The sequence below is a fragment of the Lutra lutra genome, chromosome 10 (genome assembly GCF_902655055.1).
Source record: "Lutra lutra chromosome 10, mLutLut1.2, whole genome shotgun sequence".
NCBI classification, from domain to species: domain Eukaryota; kingdom Metazoa; phylum Chordata; class Mammalia; order Carnivora; family Mustelidae; genus Lutra; species Lutra lutra.
This window is the reverse complement of record NC_062287.1, coordinates 97,691,070-97,710,818: the sequence shown is the minus strand read 5'-3', so window position 1 is coordinate 97,710,818 and position 19,749 is coordinate 97,691,070. Positions and strand designations below refer to the sequence as shown.

The 19,749-nt window shown below is 41.6% G+C and overlaps 1 protein-coding gene across 3 annotated transcripts in view; it reads right to left on the bottom strand.

The window, feature by feature from the left end:
- The window catches only part of CSTPP1 (centriolar satellite-associated tubulin polyglutamylase complex regulator 1), a 194,572-nt gene extending 185,005 nt beyond the window's left edge, over positions 1 to 9,567 (bottom strand). The window contains exon 1 of one of the 3 annotated variants that reach the window (XM_047690262.1): positions 9,394 to 9,567. In XM_047690262.1, coding sequence (XP_047546218.1) covers positions 9,394 to 9,439 — 46 coding nt within the window. In that variant the 5' untranslated portion in view covers positions 9,440 to 9,567. The remainder of the gene's footprint in view (positions 1 to 9,393) is intronic. The other 2 variants (XM_047690261.1, XM_047690263.1) reach the window with 2 other exon arrangements.
- Positions 9,568 to 19,749: the final 10,182 nt, after the last annotated feature.

Here is a 19,749-nt window from a genome sequence, read left to right as displayed (position 1 = left end):
TGCACTAGCATTATAAATGATGTCATCAGGAATGTACAAAACTCTTAGACAAAGCTGCAGGGCCAATAAAAGCAACCTACTTTGGGAAAAGTGCATTTCTTCTTCTTCCTTTTTTTTTTTTTTTTTTTTTTTTGAAGTAGGCATCACACAAAAAAGATGACTCATTAAGCCCAAAAGAGTTGACTCCACCATGTGAGGGCTTCTTATGCAGCCCTCTACAAAGAGACCTGAGTGGCAGCATGAGGCCTCCTCTTCTGTGCATTTTCCTCCAGGCAGAATGTGCATTTGTGTGGCTACATACACAATTATAATCTCCCCTGAAAGGCAATTCCTTCCATATGACAGGCTGAACAGTGGCCTGAGTGCTAGCCTCATGTTGCCTGTGCAGTTAACATGCTGAAATTCCAGACACATTTAATCTCTCCTTTCTGAGAAACTAAGATGGGACAGAAGAAGGGAAGCTGGAAAAAACTCCACACAGAGAGAAAGGAGGCCAGCCCAAGCGCCCAAACTCACTTTCTCATGGGCTGAGCTTCTTTGTGTGTTGTCTACTTACGTGTCAATTTGCAGGACTTTGGGGCATGAGAACCATGGAGCCGAGTGGTTCTGGCAGTCTCTCCATTTGACAAGCAAAGCCAAAGACATGTGGCCTTTGGTACATTTCACATTCAAAAGTGTTATTGTTTCAAACATGCCTATTTTAAAATACGTAATTTTCCCATTTAGCACGCGTTGTGTGTAAGTTGGTCACAGGAAGAGTTCTGCCACCCGATTAAAAAAAAAAAGGCAATAGCCTCAGTGCAGCCCTGTCCCTGCCAGATACCTCTGTTTACTGGGGGCCAGTGGGGCTATCCCAGGTGAGAGAAGTCTGAATTTAACAAACACCTGATATGAAGACCTGGGCACAAACAGATTTCTGTCTGAGATTACAGAAACTGAAGCTTGCGTTTTATCACAATTACCTGTAATCTCAGGGCCAGATAATAGTATTAACAAGACCTTGAGCTACACAATAGGACAGCTGGAAAAAGGCTCTTACTCTCCAAAGAATAGTGCTTTTAAAAAGCTAATTCAAAGAAGAAAAAGAAAGGGCTCTGAAAGTGCCTTCTCAAACAATATTTACTTTTACTGGGTTCCTGCTAATCAAACAAAACTTAGTCAAAAGCTTTTATGAAAAATACATTTGATGATTTCAGCAGTAATTGCTTTGTTCAAAGAAAGGTGCTTAAGAGAAAACATAGCTAATGGGATCAGTAATTTGGTAAGTTCAGATGTGTTTGGGAAAACCCCTCCTCTCTTTGATAAATCATTAAAATTCTGCTCAGATAAATGTGTTTTGACTTGAAATTCCAATCATAGAATGAGCTATTTCCTAAGGCCCCTGGGGAAGTGGTGCAAGGGCAATCCCAACTCAGAGAACCCAGAGATTAGTTTGCAAGGGTAATTCCAGTCTTAATCAAAGCATATTACCCTGTCCAACTATAGGACGGGATCTCCTGGAGATGTCCCAAAAGTGTACAAAATGTCCTTCCTTCTTAAAACACCACTTTTTAAAAATGGGTTAAATCTTACTGTTATGTAACCAAAAAAATTGAAACTATGGCATCAAGCAGGAAACTATCCTTAGGTATAATTAGAGTTTAAAATCAGAAGAATCCAGGGCAGATTTTAATCAGTGTTCCTCTTTTTTTTTTCCCCATCCATGGAAGGAGGGGGGAAAAAAAGTCTATCGTCTCTCCATAGCAGGAATTCAGTAATTATTTGTTGAAGTGGATTTTTCTCTCCCTTTCTAAGAAAAAAAATTATTCTGCTACTTAAAGCAGACCATTCATTTAACAACTGAGCACTTAATTTGAGCCAAACAGTGTACTGGATTTTGGAAATACTGAGAGAATAGACCTGCCTTTGTGGCTTACTTTCTAGTAAGAAACAGACAATAACGAAGGGTACGAATAGATAAACAAGATAACTGTGATAAGTGCTAAGAAGGATATGAACAGGAAGACGACTAGCGATAAGCTAATGGATCATTAGTCTCTTCTGATCTACTATTATTATTTTTTAAAACTTTACCGACTCAGCCTCCTAACATTACTCACTTAGCAAACATGGTATTTGTGTGGATAAAAGTGAAGTCCAACTTTTGGACAGCAGTTGGAGGAAAAATTCTAATATTGCTTAAATACATAAAGGATGAAGTCATAAATCTACAGAACCATTTTAAAACTCTAGAATAATACAGAATTCACCTACAACTTAGTTACCTTGAAGAAATGGGAGTGGGTGAGGGTCCAGAACAACATGCCGTAGAATTCACTTGCCCTCTTTTTTTCCCCAGTGAAAATATCACTTGCTCTTTCCCCTCCCCAATGAAAGTATATTTATTACATCTATTAAGTAGCTTACAGAATCTTTGGAAAGGTAGAGGAAACAGAGCCTAGGCTGAACTTCCGGGAACAACGCCCAAAGGCACATCCCAGAACTGGGCTGCCTAGGAAACTGCTGCCCTGCCATGCTGAGAAGCTGCCAGCCAAGCAGGAAAGCATCCGGTTCACCTGCTCTATAATGACACTGCCTACACGGTCACTTTGTGTTACTGTCATTTGTGAATATATCCCATCTCCTCTGCGTGGCTTTAAGTTTCCCAGGGGAAACACTTTATATTCATGTCTGGCTATATAGAGGGTATTTAGGAAAGAAAGAACAATTCAGAAGAAAGGAAAAGAACGAGAAGTGGTGGAAGAAGAAATGATCTTATAAATATGCTCATTACTATTTTAAAGTGACCAGTTTTATATATTATAAACCTAGTTTCCAAAGATTCAGGAAGTCAGTGTAACATCTATAATGTTTTATTTCATTTCATTTCTGCAACAAACCAAGCACTTTAAAGTCCTAAGGGTATTTCTGCTAACTTATGGTAAATAGCAATGTTTCCTAGCATACGGTTGGGTTTGGAAGTTTCACTAATTATATTCAAACAAAAATAAGTTTGCTCATCAGGATTCATCCAAAAACAAATAAAATAAATAGATAAATGATTTTTAAAGTATCTGGCAGTAAGAGAAGTAAATATCATATGGTTTGATATCAGCAAATACAAAAAATAAGATTAGTAACACTTAAAAGTCGTCTTCATAGAAAAAGTCCTATGTCAGAAACTCTGCCAAGGCTTGAAGAAATGATATTAACCTCAAGGCTGGAAGGGACTTTATCAGTGATTGTTGGATGTTGTTTTAGTCCAGTGACTCTGAGAAGCAGACACCAAGACAGGATCAGACATGCAAGAGATATATTTGGGGGGAATCCCACGGGGCAACGGTTGGGGTAGGGGGAGCGGCAGGAGGCTGCGATTGCTGATAGACCACAATGCAGGGTTGACCCTTTAGAGAGAGAGAGAAAGAGAAAGAGAGAGAATTTAGACAGCAATGCAATGGGAGTCCTCAAGCCAAAGTCACCATCACAAGAATCAGTCATGTATCTTATAGAAGGGGGTCTGTCCTACCCAGCCATTGGCTGGAAGCAGGCTGTGGGAAGTGTGACCTCCGTGTGAACAAGGTGTTAGATTCAGAGCTGGAGTTGAAGTTAATTACCCTCCCTCCCATCCCCACAGCAGGACATCTGAGGGACACATTTTGATGGCTGCCACAGATGCATTATATACTTTTTTAAAAAGTTCTCCCTCTCCTTCTGTGCTCTTTCTCAAATAAATAAGTATCTTTAAGAAATGGGGAGGGGAAGGGAGCCTGGGGGGCTCAGTCATTAAGCCTTTGTTCGGCTCAGGTCATGATCTGTTCAGGGTCCAGGGATCGATCCATCGGCCCTGGCATCAGGCTCTCTGCTCAACAGGAGTCTGCTTCTCCCTCTCACTCTCCCTCTGTGTTCTCTCTCTCTCTCAAATAAAACAAACAAAATCTTTTTAAAAAATTAAAAAGTATAGTTATAAGATTAATATTTATTGAGCACCTACCCCAGGTGCTCTAAAAGATACCTAACTCATCTTTGTACTCTCCTTTCACAATGTAGACACAATGCAGCTGTCAAACATTGCTCTAAAAGTTTACATGTAGAATAAGTACTATTATTATCCACATTTTGTCCATAAGGAAACTAAAGCACAGAGAGGTTAAGTAACTTCTTCAAAATCACACAGCTACCCAAACTACATAGAGTACTGTCAATAAAACTCTCCCAAATGGTTTATTTTTGTAAGTTATGTTCTTCATTGCCTGCCACTGCAAGAGGAGTCCAGTGGCAAGAGGGAACTGGAATTTTACTATTCTCTGATCCATCCATCTTAGGATGCCCCCTCCTGGCAGGAATGTTAAATTAAGCCTTTGGACTCACTTGAACTTTCTCCTGGATCCATGCATAGGTCTATGCGATAGGGAGCCTCAATTTTGGAGTTGCTCAAGGTATTGACAGCATGGAGTTTTACAGTGTGGACTCTGTGGCGTCAGATCGCTGCATTAGAATTCTGCCTTCCTGATTACTAACTACTTTTTAAATATCTTTATGCTGCTGTTTCCTCATCTGTCAAATGGAGGTAGCAGTTAAAATGGTTGGGGCGCCTTGGTGGCTCAGAAGGTTTAGCGTCTAACTCTTGGTTTTGGCTCTAGTCATCATCTTGGTGTCATGGGATTGAGCCCAGCATCAGGCTTCCTGCTCAGCGGGAAGCCTGCTTCTCCCTCTCTCACTCCCCCTTCTTGTGTTCCCTCTCTTGCTGTCTCTCTCTGTCAAATAAATAAATAAAAATCTAAAAAAAAATGTTACCATCATGTGCATTAATATATGTAAAACACTTAAAATGTTACCTGGTGAGGCGCCTGGGTGGCTCAGTGGGTTGAGCCTCTGCCTTCGGCTCAGGTCATGATTTCAGGTCCTGGGATCGAGCCCCGCATCAGGCTCTCTGCTCAGCAGTGAGCCTGCTTCCCCCTCTCTCTGCCTGCCTCTCTGCCTACTTGTGATCTATCTCTCTCTCTCTCTCTCTCTCTGTCAAATAAATAAATAAAATCTTTTAAAAAAAAAATGTTACCTGGTACATAGTAAGAGCTTAATTCTTTTTTTTTTTTTTTTTAGTGCCTAAATAAGTCTTAATTGTTACTGTTAGCTGCTCACATTTGGGGTACCTGTACCCTAAAATTAGATTATTCACATTTGATTTAACATATCTTCCTGTATTAAGTGTGTCATTGTAAAAGGAAGGTATACAATGATAAGTAAAATACAATTCCTGTTCTCAGGAAACTTACTTGCAACTAATGAACTGTGTAAGAGCTCCATTTCTAACAAGGAAGCAAGGATCACTGCCCTTTGTGGGCAAATAAGCATTCCGGTCTATTTGTATCTTCTTGGTAGGAGGGCAAAACAGGCTATGGTTTTGAATCCTGGCGTTGCTACACATCATCACCTATGTGACTTCGTACAAATTATTAGCCTTTCTAAGCTTAACTTCCTTATTTGTAAAATGAGATGATATTAATAACTACCAAATGAGACTAACGATACCTACTTTGTGTAGCAGTTGTGAAGAACAAATCAGATAAGGCACAGTGCTAAGCATATATAAAATGCTTAAAAATTACAGCTTAAAAAAACTATCCAATTTACTGTAATTCCTCAAAGAGTGTAGCCTCCAAAGGAAAAAGACCATCTCTGATTTCCTAAAGTTATCTATTATGTCAACCTAATACCAAACTTAGTGAGAATAAGCAGTTTCCATGGAAACAGAAGAGGTAACTTGGAGCCTGAGTGAAAGCATGCACCTCACCAAATTAGGTGGAGTCAAAAATAAACCTCACACCCTCTTGCTTATACTCAGGTCAGCACGTAGGTGGTGTGTTTTGCAAACCTGGGACCAGAACAGGCTGCCCTTCGGCTCTAGAGAGCTTTCCACACCCAACCAGATACACAAACACACCTCAGCCTCTGGCAGAAGCTTCCAATAAGTAGATTTCATAAGGCTGGAAATCTTTCAAGGGTTCAATACTTATTTCATCTCCTTACCAGACTCTCCTCTCCCTATTCAGCCCTCGGCATTGACACAATTTCTATCATTACATTCTGATGACTGCAGGCATGAACATCACTGAGCTGACTCTGTAATGATGATCTGAAGATCCTAAGCCATTTCAGAGTATGATTACAGGTTCCTAATCCACAAAGTTGGGGGGGGGGTGGATCCGTTTACCCAATTGACAAAAGATTGTTTTCTTTACTAATAGTCAAAAAGTCAAATATAAGGCCTGGCTAGCAGACAGAAAGGGAAATCTATAGATATTCATCGAATAGATATTCCTATAATTTCTACCATAATACTAAAAAGAGGTCTTCTGACACACATACTAAGGGGGTACTTAGCTTTGGCTTTTCTGTTTCTGTTCCTGCAATTTTCTTTCCTCTATATGTATTTTCTTCTCTAGGCCTACACATGCAAGTGACTTTGTAATTTATAAAAGAAAAAAAAAGAAAAGATAAATCCTCTGGGGTGTTTAAATTTTGAAAACCAGGAAATATTTTCTTAAATTAATCTATAAAGAGTGGTTTTCAATGGTCCTTAGATTGAGGGTGAATACTTCAAAACAGCATCCCTGTAAAAGGGACCAAAATGTAATGGATAGGGGTTGTTCTCAGCCAAAGACAAATGCATTTCAGCAGAGTTGTATGAGTTGATGAACCATGAGGAAGCCAGTGAGTAGTATGACCCTGTTAAGGGTACCATGACTGTCCAGATGCTGAATGGGACAAGGGGTTAAGAGACTTAAATGTGCAACAGAGCCTGAAGAAGCACTTGCCCAGAGCTCAGATGTTAGGTGGATAGGTGGACATTGAAGCTTTTTGAATCAACTTGAGACTCCGATTTTCTTTGTAGATTCATTATCAGCATTGCCACTGAATTAGTCTTCCTTAAAAAGCCACTACGGAGGGACCACCAACTTCTATTTACCAAAGCAGTAGTGTATTAAACATGCCAGACTCTGAGGTACATTACTTAAACAACAAACACCCAAGAGACTGAACAATGGACTAGAATTTTCAAATATTTTATAGATTCACTGAGTAATGGAGTAAATAAAATCTTTTGCAAAGGTTGTTTGCTAGACATTGCTATTATTCATCTGATACGAAGTTATCTGTGATATAACTATGCCCTTTTGACTAATTAATAGATGTAGTCAATTAATCTCTCTCTACATATACATATGAGCACATATATATACCCACATACATATATATGCATATATGTGTGTATATATATATATATATCCACATATAGATCTCCACATATGTGTGTGTGTATATGTGGGTGTGTGTGTATATATATATATATATCTTACCACATATATGGCTTTATTACTACATATATATACCTCTTTCCATAGATATAGATTTAGAAAACCAAATAGCCCTTAAACTTGGTAAAAAGATGCTCAGTTGCACAAAAGAAATGTACTTTAAATCTAGCATGGGACTAATTGCCACTTAATAGGTTGAAATCACTCAAAAATTTGACATATTTTGTTGAAAAGACTATGGGGAGACACATTGTTACATTGCTGGTGGCAATGTAAAATGGTACAACCTCTACAGAGGGCAATTTGGTAATATCCAACAATATTTAAAAATGCATATTCCCCTGACCTACCAATTCTACTTTCTCAAATTTGTCTTTGCAGATATACTAGTAAAGGAATGAAATTGCACGTTATTCAGTGGGGTATTTTTAGTGATAGCAAAAGGCTAAAAATAACTTGTCTACCAATAGAGAATTGGTTAAATTATTTAAATACTATGTAGCTAAAAAAATTTTTTTTAAAGAAGGAAGCTTTCTAAGACTGACATCTCACTCTAAGATCTATTAAATGAGAAAAGTGTGCACTATACTCTCCCTTATGTACATAATAAATGAATCTGGAAGGATACACAGGAAACCAGTAATAGTGGTTACTACTGTAGTGCTAAGGGTGGAGAAAAACTGGCAGATGAGGAAAGGGCGGGGGAGGAGATTTCACCATAAACTTCTTTATATTTTTAATCCAATTTCCGTAGTACCAATTAAAAAATTTAAACTAGAATTGTTTTTCATTTTAAAAAAATGTTATAGTGGATCCAAACTATTAAATGTCATTCAGTGATAAAAAGAAATGGGCTATCAAGCCAGGAAAAGACATGGAGGGCCTGAAATGCATACTGCTAAGTAAACAAGCCAGTCTGAAAAGGTTACATCCTATATGACTCGAACTGTATGACATTCTGGAAAAGTAAAACTTCACAGACAGTAAAAAGGATCAGTGGATGCCAAGGGTTAGGGGGCAGGAGGAAGGATGAATGGGTAGAGCGCAGAGGATTTTTAGGGCAGTGAAGCTACTCTGCGTGATACTATAATGGCAGGTACATGACATGGAGAATTCAAAACCCATAGAATTGTACAACACAAAGAGTGATCCCTAATGTAAATCATGGACTTTGTTAATAACAATGTATCAATATTGATTCATCAGTTGTAAGAAATGTACTACCTTAATGGAAGGAGTTAATCAAAGGGGAAACTGAGTGAGCGGTAGAGAGTAGATGGGAACAGCTCTACAATAGCTGCTCGATCTTATGTAAACTTAAAATTCCTCTAAAAAAATAAAGTCTGTGATTGTTCTTAAGTGTATGTGCATAGTTGTACGTATATATATACACACACACACATACATCCTCTTTTCACCCAGCAAAGGCCTTACACATCGAAGGTGCTCAATAAAGTACTACAGCTACTGCCTCAGTGGTCAAGAACTCAAGCTCTGGAATGGGCCGGTTAGCTCCTGATTCCAGCTCTACCATTTTCTAGCTGTGTGGCCTTATTCATCCAAGTCACCTCTTCAGCCTCGGCTTCTCCGTCTTCAAAATGGACGAAAAACACAGTATTTCCTCCTAGGGCTGTTGTGACGATCAATTTTTAAAGTGCACATAAAATGCTTGGCATTGTGCCTAATGTAAAAGAAATGCTCAAACATGTTAGTGGCCGCTGTAACGGGAAAATGATGGTTCACAGAATGACTGATTTGGCACTTCGGGTTCCAAGGTTACTCCACCACCAGCATGATCTATAATATTCCAAAAGGGCCCCCAAATTCTCAGCTCCAACCTATCCCACTTCGAACACAATCCACATTGCCTGAGCCCGTACACCTCAGACGCCCTTTGACCCCCAACACTGCTTTCCCCAGGCTCGGCCTTGCACTTCTAGGCCCCCGGAATGCCCGCCCCGCCTACCCCGCCCTTCCTGGCCCCTCCCTATTCCCCCCCCAACCCCCGTTCCCACTCAGCCCCCTCCCCTCCTCCTCCCCAGACCCGGGCCTAATCGTCGGCACTTCTTTCCTTCTGCGAAGCTGAAGGAACTCCTACCCAAATACTCGTAGTCCGGTAGGGCTAGGCGCTCGGGACTCAGCATCCTTGGACCAGGGTAAGCTTCCAAGCTCTAGCACTCGGGCTTCCGGAACCCAGGTCGCCGGCTCTCTTCCGTTGCCACGGCAACCACGCGGCGGGAGGAGGCGGGAGGTGGAGGGGGGTGTCACGCAAACAGTCTCCGTATCGCAACCCCAAGCTGGCCACACCGGTTCCGGCAGCCGTCGCTTCACGGGGGTTGAGGTTTCTGAGGACTGCCATTCTTGAGGAGTTGGTTTTAGAGGAATTTGAGGTGGAGCATTCTTTGGAATCTCTCACATTTCCCGGTGTCGAAAAATTACTGCGAGCCCTCCGCAGGCGCAATTTCTGAATTTCATAACTACGATTCCTACTTTGTACAGCTGTTACCCTAACTCACAATAATAGCTCCCACCCCTAAATTCCCATAAACACTTAATGTCCCATGACCTATTTTTATCTCTTTATTATTTACTGTCTGAAATTGCTACCAAGTGCTTTTCACAGGCGTGTGTTTTGGCTGCTCTGTGAGGTCAGGGATGCGTCCTTTCTGCCCATGTCCAGGCTGGACATGCAGAAGGTGGTTATTAAATCCTCTATGAGTTCACTGACATTTCCTCTCAAATTCCTCTTTATCTTTAGTCCCTCCTTCTACCCCTATCCCTTACTATTTGATACCCTTCCCAAGTGTCTTTCTTTTTTCCCAACAAGGGGATGGGGAACACAAGCGAGGGCACTATTGGATTTTTTTTTTTTCTTCATATGCCTCATTGCTCACTTCTCTTTTAAGAAGGCAGGGTATTAATTGGTTTTTAACTTCCCAGATCTCCAGATTATTCTTTTTGTTTCTCCTCACTCCCCACAACAGGTTAGTGATCTGTAGTTCCTGTTACAGTTGAAACCTACTAGAAAAAGCCACTCTATCCTCACTTGTTAAGTTAGTTCCCACAAAGTGAGATTTTTGTGAAAAGAACAAGAAAGAAGGAGGAAAAACAGGAAGGAAAAAAAGAAAGAAATGAAGGAAGGAAGAAAAGGAAAATCATGCTATCAGAGGAATGACTGTGAAACCAGTGGACCACCTTCACTGGGAAGAAAGGGAAAGAGGAGCTTCTTGGCTTTGTGTCCATGATCTATTCTTAGTCTTCCCCGGTAGGAGCTTCTAACCTCCTAATTCTCCCTTTGCCTTAAAATTGTATATGTCTTATTTCTAGGCTCCCATGAGTCACTCTGAGTTTGGATGTGGTAAGGATAAAGGGACAGAGCCAAACTAGAAGCAGCATTTATCTCGAGGTAATGAATTTACTAATTTGATATTTAATGTCAAGTCCTGTAAATTGGATAAAAATATTTGCTTTCTCCCCCCCGTTCTTCCTCCACTCTTGCCTCCCGCACCATCCCATTGCTGCCCTTGCCCCCGCCCCAGTGCCGCTTGAGGGTGTGGAAGTTTCATAACTTTCATACCCGTGGCTTATTACTATATTATTAATAAAATAATGGGATAGTAATTATTAAGGACTACAATTTCATTTTATTTCCAAGCAACCTGAAGCTATTTGCAGATCATTATATTTGTCCTCATAAAAACTTTCTAAGGCACTTCCTTTTTTTAAGCAGGGAAACTGAGGAACAGGTCATGAAAATGACTTGTCTAGCATCATCCAGCCAATTGGTGGGTGAGCTAGAACTGGATCTCAACTATCCCAGCCTCCAGGCTAGTGGTCTGACCACTAAACCACACAGCCTCTTTTTTTAGGGTTAGTTGGCTTGGTTTTTATTTATTTATTTTTACTTTTGTTCCGCCCTGACAGCAACTAGAAGCTCCCAGATAAAAGAAGAGAATTTCAAGTCCAGGCTGGACATTTGACATCCTCTTATTTGTGGGGCATTATCCTGGGATTTGGAGGGTGCTGCTGCTGGGATCTGTGTGGTGGAGCTGGGAACCAGCCCCAAGAATATAGCTTTGTTTGGGCATTAACCCATTTGCGGTTATAATAATGATAAGTTTCAGCACCAGTGGCGCCCGACTGTTAATGACTCAAAGAAAGCTAAATAAGAACAAGATGTCATCTCTGGAGCAATTTGTAGCTTTTTCCTACAGCTCCATCCCTTCCATAAAAATCCTAAGGACCCATATATTTAAAGTCAGTCTTCCACTCTTCATGTCTTCAACAGTCTATTGAAGAAGAAAAGGGTAGGAAGTTGCTAGACTAAGGCTTCAAGAAAATTTGAGGTTGCACAGAAATAACAGGTAGCCTTACTGGGGTTAGAATTACTGACTGCTTGCATTTTTCTTCTTTATACTTTTACATATTCTCAAAATTTTCTATAATAAGTATGTATTAAAACTTGAAAACAAACAATAAATGACATGAAAGTCTTTATTTTTTTTAAGATTTTTTGTTTGTTTGTTTATTCATTTGAGAGAGATACAGAGACAGAGAGAGCACAAGTAGTGGGAGAGGAAGAGGGAGAGGGAAAAACAGACTCTCCGCTGAGCTGGGAGCCCGACGTGGGGCTCAATCCCAGGACCTGGAGATCATGACCCGAGCCAAAGGCAGATGCTCAACCACCTGAGCCACCCAGGCGCCCCTTGAAAGTCTTTAAAAAATACATATTTTTAAGTAGGCTCCATGGGCCCAGCCAGTATAGATACCAACACAGGGTTTAAATTTATAATCCTGTGCTCAAGATCTGAGCTGAGATCAAGAGTTGGATGCTGTGGTGCCCGGGTGGCTCAGTTGGCTAAGCAGCTTCCTGCAGCTCAGGTCATGGCCCCAGGGTCCTGGGATAGAGTCCCATGTCCGGCTTGCTGGTCAGCGGGGAGCCTACTTCTCCTTCTCCCCTCCTTGTGCTCTCTCTCTATGAAGAAGTAAAATCTTTAAAAAAAAAAAAAAAAAGAGTTGGATGCTTAACTGACAGAGTCACCCAGGGACTCCTCTTTAAAATATTTTTAAAGCAGAAGTGATGACCTTCCAGATAGTATTTGTTTTTCCCAAGAAGGAACAGCTACTTTTAGATTTCTCTTCTGCCACAGAGTACATGATAACAGATTTTTGCCACACCTCAGTGGCAGAGGAAACCTCTTTAGTGAAACATAGGTCTTAAGAAGAGTGGAAACAGGGGCGCCTAGGTGGCTCAGTGGGCTAAAGCCTCTGCCTTCGGCTCAGGTCATGATCGCAGGGTTCTGGGATCGAGCCCCGCATCCAGCCCCGAATCAGGCTTTCTGCTAGGCAGGGAGCCCGCTTCCCTTCCTCTCTCTCTACTTGTGATCTCTGTCAGTCAAATAAGCAAATAAAATCTTTAAAAAAAAAAAAAAAGTAGAAATACACGAGCGATGTTAGAGACAGGTGTAATTGTGACCCCCTTGAATGTTAAGGAAAGAAAAAAATGTCAGCTTTCAATTTAGATAGGTTTTCAGATTCTCAAATTACTATAACATATTTCTGAAAATATTTTCTAAGCAAATAATCATCCAGGTAAACAACTAAGTCGGAAGACAGCGCCACAATCCTGAATATAAACAATCCTGATATAAAATTGGTCAAAGCGTAGTGAAGGCGTGACATGTGAAAGTCATTACTACAACACAAGGAACAGAAACATCAAGCTCAAAGCAATCAGAAAAACACTCACAAGAGAGGATATGTGGAGACAGCAGTTTATCAGATTATAATTTCTAATTATAAGGAGAAAGTTAATAGACATTTCTAGCTTTGGAGAGGACCTATGAAGAGATTTTTAGGGAAGAAATTTCTCCCTGGAATTGAAAACTCCAGAAAAGCAAACATAAAGATACGAAATAGTTTTAAACTTCAAGGAAACAATAAGGAAAGAAAAAAATGCAGGCTGAATTATTGCTACAAAATAGGTTCAAGAAACTAGGACAAGCTTTTATCGACACATCAAGCAGAAAAGATCCTAAGGGCAAAGTAGCTACTAAGAAATGCAGGTCATGAAATTCATGCTGAGCTCCTGGGCTCTTCTTAAAAGACTTATCTTCCATGAAAGCAAAGTAGAAACTAAGTATGATGCCAGTGTATGGGATTAACATGTTTAAAGTAAAAAATGCTATTTACAGACAAGTCATTTTGAACTGCTACAAGCCAAAAATCCAGAGATCTGGGAGAATTTGCAAAGAAAAAAGAAAATGTTCACAAACTCTTAGACAGTTAAAAATAACTAAAGCATTACAAGAAAGTGGTTAGGAGGACATGGCTTAAATTGAACCAGAGCTCAAAGGTGATTATAGACTTGTACGTTCTTGTTATACTATATTTTCTAATGCTGTAGAAAGAGTTGGGAATTATACTTTCATATAGTTTGAAAAGGAAAAAGATTTTCTGATTCTTCTTGGTAGCCCACAAAAATTAGCTCTGCCTTCCTCTGTCCTCAAGTATGCACCTTGATAAACATTTATGTCATTAAAAAAAATTCTTTGGGGGCGCCTGGGTGGCTCAGTGGGTTAGGCCGCTGCCTTCGGCTCAGGTCATGATCCCAGGTCCTGGGTTCGAGCCCCGCATCGGGCTTTCTGCTCAGCGGGGAGCCTGCTTCCTCCTCTCTCTGCCTGCTTCTCTGCCTACTTGTGATTTCTCTCTGTCAAATAAATAAATAAAATCTTTTAAAAAAAAATTCTTTGAACTCTCCTACTGGCTTGTGAGTTCCTTGAAGGCAGAGACAGTGTTCATTCATCTTTAAATTTCTAGTGTCTAATAGAGTAAAGGCCTGTTAAATAGATTTTTTTCCCCTCTAGATTAAAAGCCTAGAAAATGAAGGCCATCCAATCCATGGGATTTATGGTTGCCTCATAGGAACCAATTCATGAAATAAATTCATTAAACCAAAAGGCCAGCAAAATGCAAGACTTAATTGAGAAGAGCATTAAAAATCAAATAGAGGAGTGCCTGGTTGGCTCAGTTGAAAGAACATGTGACTCTTGATCTTGGGGTCATGAGTTTGAGCCCCATGTTGAGTGGAGATTACTTAAATAAATAAAATTAAAAAAAAAAAAAAACAAACAGAAAGCATTGGCATATCCTTCCTAGATCTAAATACTGTGTGTGAGAGATCACCATATATTAAGAAATGCCCAGGAAAAAAATCAACTAGCTCAAGAAAAGGCATACAGATTATGCTGCAACAGATTAGTTCAGGAGGATGAGAGGAAATATACTAGGAATCATTAAATAAACTTGGGATATGATTTAGAACTTCCCAAACTTTAGAATCTTAGAACTAAAAGCTTCAGTCTCTATGTCTATTCTTTTCCTTTGAGCCATCCCTAGATTGTTACAAGAGTGTATTGTTCTAAAACTCAAATCTGACCTCATTACTACCTTACTTTAAAAGCATTGCTGACTCACCATTACTAGGATGAAGCAAAATTCCTAAACATGCAGACAATATACATCCCTTCACGATCTGATCCCAACCTACCTTTCCAGCCACCTTGCCATTCACTCTTCCCTACGTACTTAATACTCCAGCCATACTTTCCTACTCATTATTCCCAAACACAATGAACTCTTTCCCACCACTTTGCTTTGGTATAACTTCTTTCTGCCTAGAATGTACCTCTCCCACGTTTTCTGCCTAGTAAACTCTTACACATCCTATAAGACCTAAGCTAAATGCCCTGACCCTGGGAAATCTTATCTAACTTCCTAAATAAAATAGGATAAAGGCCGTGAGGGAGAACAGGCAACTTTACAATGATAAGATGAGGTTTTGTTGAGGCTGGGATGCTGAGCTGAAACTAGCCTTGGAAGGGTCTGGGGAAACAGTATTTTAAGTTAAAAAAAAAAGACAGCTCATGCAAAAATTGGAAGAAATGCTAGCATGTTGCAGAGCTTAAAGAAAGCCGGTGTGGCCAGAGCAGAATGAATAAGGGGAGAAGTGGTCAAAGTAGCAGGCAGATTCCAGGTCATGAAGGACCTCGAAGTCCACATGAGAAGCATGGATATTATTCCAAGTGCAATAGGAAACCATCAGAAGGTTTTAATAAAGACACGATATATAAAGATACGACCTGATTTATGTTTCTTAACAAGTCACTCTGGTTGCTGTACGTATAGAGAATGAATTACAAAAGGGCAAGTGTGAAAACAAAGAGACCACTTGCGGGCTCCTGGGTGGCTCAGTTGGTTAAGCGACTGCCTTTGGCTCAGGTCATGATCCTGGAGTCCTGGGATTGAGTCCCGCATCGAGCTCCCAGCTCCATGGGGAGTCCGCTTCTCCCTCTGAACTTCTCCCCTCTCATGCTCTCTCTCACTCTTTCTCTCTCTCTCAAATAAATAAAATCTTCAAAAAAAAAAAAAGAAAAGAAAAGAGAGAGAGAGAGACCACTTGCATAGTTGCTTGATTCATGTTTGTTATTAAATGTGTTTATTCATTGCTCCATTTGTGTATCCACCATTCTAAATTTATCTTTGCTGCTGAAATAAACAAGATATATTGAGATATTTGCTGCAAAGACTCTACTTATATATGCCAGATGTGTGACTATTAAGCTTTCAGGAGATAGAAATATGTGTAGAAAATCTTGCTTTCCAGGATGTGCCCCAAGTTAGGCCAGAGAACTGAATCAGCCATTGTACCCCAGCCCCTGATGTGAGAACCACTGCTGTACTGGAACATGAAAAGCATTGGCACTAGAAATGGTGGTGTGAAGCGTTTGTGATTAAAGAAAATGCCAATCAGACTCTTTCCTTATACTTTCATTTTTTCCCCCACTTCCCAGTAGTAGTCCCCTGGACTTAGATAACAGCATCCACTGCTAAAAGTTAATGATACTTTCCCGTAAGTCCTCTGGACTCTTTCCTGGATCAGGGCCTTTGCAAATGCTGTTCCTTCTGCCTTCTGCCCCCACTCCCAGCCTGTGACTCTTGCTCGGCTTAGGTGTCAGTGCCTCAGACAGGCCTTCCTTGAGTCCCTAAATCTAAATCAAGTTTCTCCTTTCACAGATCTCAGTAATTTTCCTTGAATGTCCCTATCATTTATCACTTTAAATTCATTCGTGGGATCATTCTTTCAATGCCTCTGCATACCTATATCTCCTTCCAACCCCAACCGTCAGACTGTAAGTTCCAGGAACCCAATATATCTGTTTACAACTGCCTCTACCTTGTCTGGAACATAATATGCCCTTGATAAATACTTACCAAGTGAACGAATACTGGAAATAAGCCTCCCTACGCAGAAGTGGCAGGTGTAGGACTTCTTTAGCTCCTTTAGCTGTGCTTTTTCTTGTTTTTCCTTCTACAACTTTAAGAACTCTTTCCCTCCACTCATGCTGTGTTAACAAGAAGGTGATTCTGGAGAGTAGATGCAGCAATTCTTTGCAGACTCACATTAACCTTTTTTTTTTTTTAAGATTTATTTATTTATGTGAGACTGAGAGAGCACAAGTGGGAGGGGCAGTGGAAGAGGGAAAGGAAATCTCAAGCAGACTTTGTGCTGAGCTTGGAGCCTGACATGGGGCTCCATCTCACAACCCTGAGGTCACGACCTGAACCAAAATCGAGAGTCAGATACTCAACTGTCTGAGCCACCCAGCCTCCCCTCATGTTCTTAATCTTTGAAAGCAGGGTCTCCCAACCTCAGCACTATTAAAATGTGGGGATGGATAATTCTTGGTTATATCATTCTTTGCAGGGAGGATGTCCTGCTCATGGGAGGTTGTTTCCTAGCGTCCCTGGAGTTTACCCGTTCGTTGCCAATAGCACCCACTCCCAAAACGTCTCCTGGGATTGCCCCATGTCTGCGAAATCACTCCTGACTGAGAACCACTGTTTTAAAGTGTAAAACTTCAGGCCTTTTACTCTTTCAGATGGATTATATCTAGAAATTCAGGTTGCTGAATGATGCCTAGGTTATAAGAGAATTATTCCAATCCAGCTGGATCAAAATAGTGCCCATTTCTATCTGGTTTCTGTAGCACTCCCTGTGTTTCCTTTGAAAAGGCCATTAGTGATGGTCTAATTCAGGGCAATATTCTGATCTTGGAAACTCAGTTCCCTGGTCTGTCCTAGAAGGATGAAGGAAGGGGTGGTGTTTCTGAGGAAACTAATGCCTCTGGGACCCCTTTGGAATTGGCAAATTTTCTAGGGGCATGTCCCAAAGGACAATAAAAGGGAGACAAACAGCCCATTCTGGCATGCTTTTCAGGATCTCTCACTCCAAACAAGAAAGTCTGAGAGGCCTGGTAAAAATAAATATGGCCTAGCACTCCTGGTATAAGAGCAGTTTCTGACAGCCAAGACTTAACTCACCCTAGGGGGTGACCCAGGCAGGGACTATGAACGAAGTTCGTTTCTACCCATTGATATTCCCAATGACTCACAGCAGCCAGGGATGGCTCTGTGCACCAGAACCGCACTGAACCATGGAGGAGGAGGCCTTGGGATGCACACACAAAATGCAGCCTCTTGAGACTGAGTCAGACAGGGACAGCCAGCTTCCCCCTTCCTCCTCAATCCCAGAAAAACAACATAAATCATGCCTTCTGGAAGGAAACCTATCCTTCGCATACAGATGTTTATAAATTCTTAATCCCCTGACATTGAAAGTATGGTGACTGCATGTCCTGGATTTTTTGGGACAAATGTATTCATTATACCACATGTCCTTAGTTTTCGTGTGGAAAAAAATGTGGTCTCCAGAATCGTAAGATCTTTCTCAACAGGTCAAAAAGCATAGACAGCATATATTGAAACCCTGAGACCAGCCAAGGCCACATCACAAACATTGTGGGGGTGTGTGTGAGGGAAATGGGTGATAGAATCAGCGTTTCTACTCTCCACTTCTTTCTCCTTGGATTTTAGGCTAATATGACCTAGGTCATCAAGGTCGACTGTCTTTCCTAGCAGTAGGATCCCGTAAAACCGACCTGACTCGACTGCCGCCTTCAGTCAGCAAGAAGAAATACACACAGAGAAAATGCCTAGGCATTAGTTACCGTGGTGATGCTGGTTCAACCACATTTCACCTGTGTAAAAATTTCAGGCAGAACAGTATAAAGAAGTACCAGCTAAAGGAGTTAACACTTCACTTGTTGTTGCTGCTGCTGCAAAGTTCGCGTTAGCTTTGATCAAAGATGATGATTTGAAGGGAAAACCTTTGCAACATTGAAAACAAGCAAGGATGAAATGCCCACCTAGCCATTGGAGAAATCTCCTAATCTCCACTTTGCACGATACCACATTGCTTTTCCCTCGGCTGACATGGAGCATTTGGGTCTTCTGGACTCTATTTACTTGCAAGAGGAATGTGGTTTAATGAGACTGCAGAAGACCCAAAGCTGGGGAATGTTGGCATACCAGCTTGGAGGGAAAACTGATAAGAAGATGCTAAGGAAGCTGGGGGCTTGGACAGAAGGAACAAGACAAGATTCAACAACAACAACAAAAAAAAACAGAATTAATTCATATTATTAATACACTCTGGAGAGAGCACGGGCCATGAAGCGAAGACAAGAGAGGAGTTTAAAACTTTCTGCAGTAAGGGGCAAGTTAAATGCTGCTGTAAGGCCCTACAGACCCAAGCCCAGAGGAGGCTCCAGTCTCTGGGAAAGTGCAAGTACAAGGAAAGACTGACTTCCTTACCCCCTTCCTTCCTTGCCAGGATCAGAAAGTCAAAGAAGGGGAAGAGGCTAACAACACTGATTTACAAAGACAGCGAGGAGGAACTATGTCTGGGTCAATTCTGGACGTCTGAGCTGGGGTGAGAGGACCCAGACAACCACCTCAGGAAATGAGTAAATGAAAAGGGGGAGGTCGTGGAATTATTTAGCCCTAGAACAACGCTGCCTAGACCGGAGTGGGGGTGGAGCAAGACGAAAATCTCAGAAAAGGAATTTTGACAGTGAGAATGCTAGTTAAGATACAGCCCTCCAGGCCCCCTGATGTCCCTTGTTTGATGTTAATAAAGACCTAGGAGGATTATGCATTAGCAAGCCTTGCGTATTCTGAGACATCAATAAAGTCTGGACTTGGGGCTGGTAGGGGGGCCGGGGTCACGTCCAGGCGACTTGGGTCAGCCCGGGTGCTCCTCTCGGGCACAGAATAGAGTGAGAGGGATCGAGAGTTGCTGCTGGGATAATGTTTTAAGTCAGGGACATTTGAGCAGTAGTAGTGGGGACACGGAGGGGGGGCTCTCTCGAGGACGAGGAATGTGGGGGCGGCCTGAAGAGGAGCCCGGCCAGTGCAGGAGGCGCTGGCGGGTGGGGGCCGGGGACCGGGGGGCGGGGGCCGAGGGCGGGAAGGGGCCGGCCCGGCGCTGGGGGCGGGACCAGGCGCGGTGGCGGTGGCGGGGGCTGCGGCGCGGGGGGCGGGGCGGCCTGGC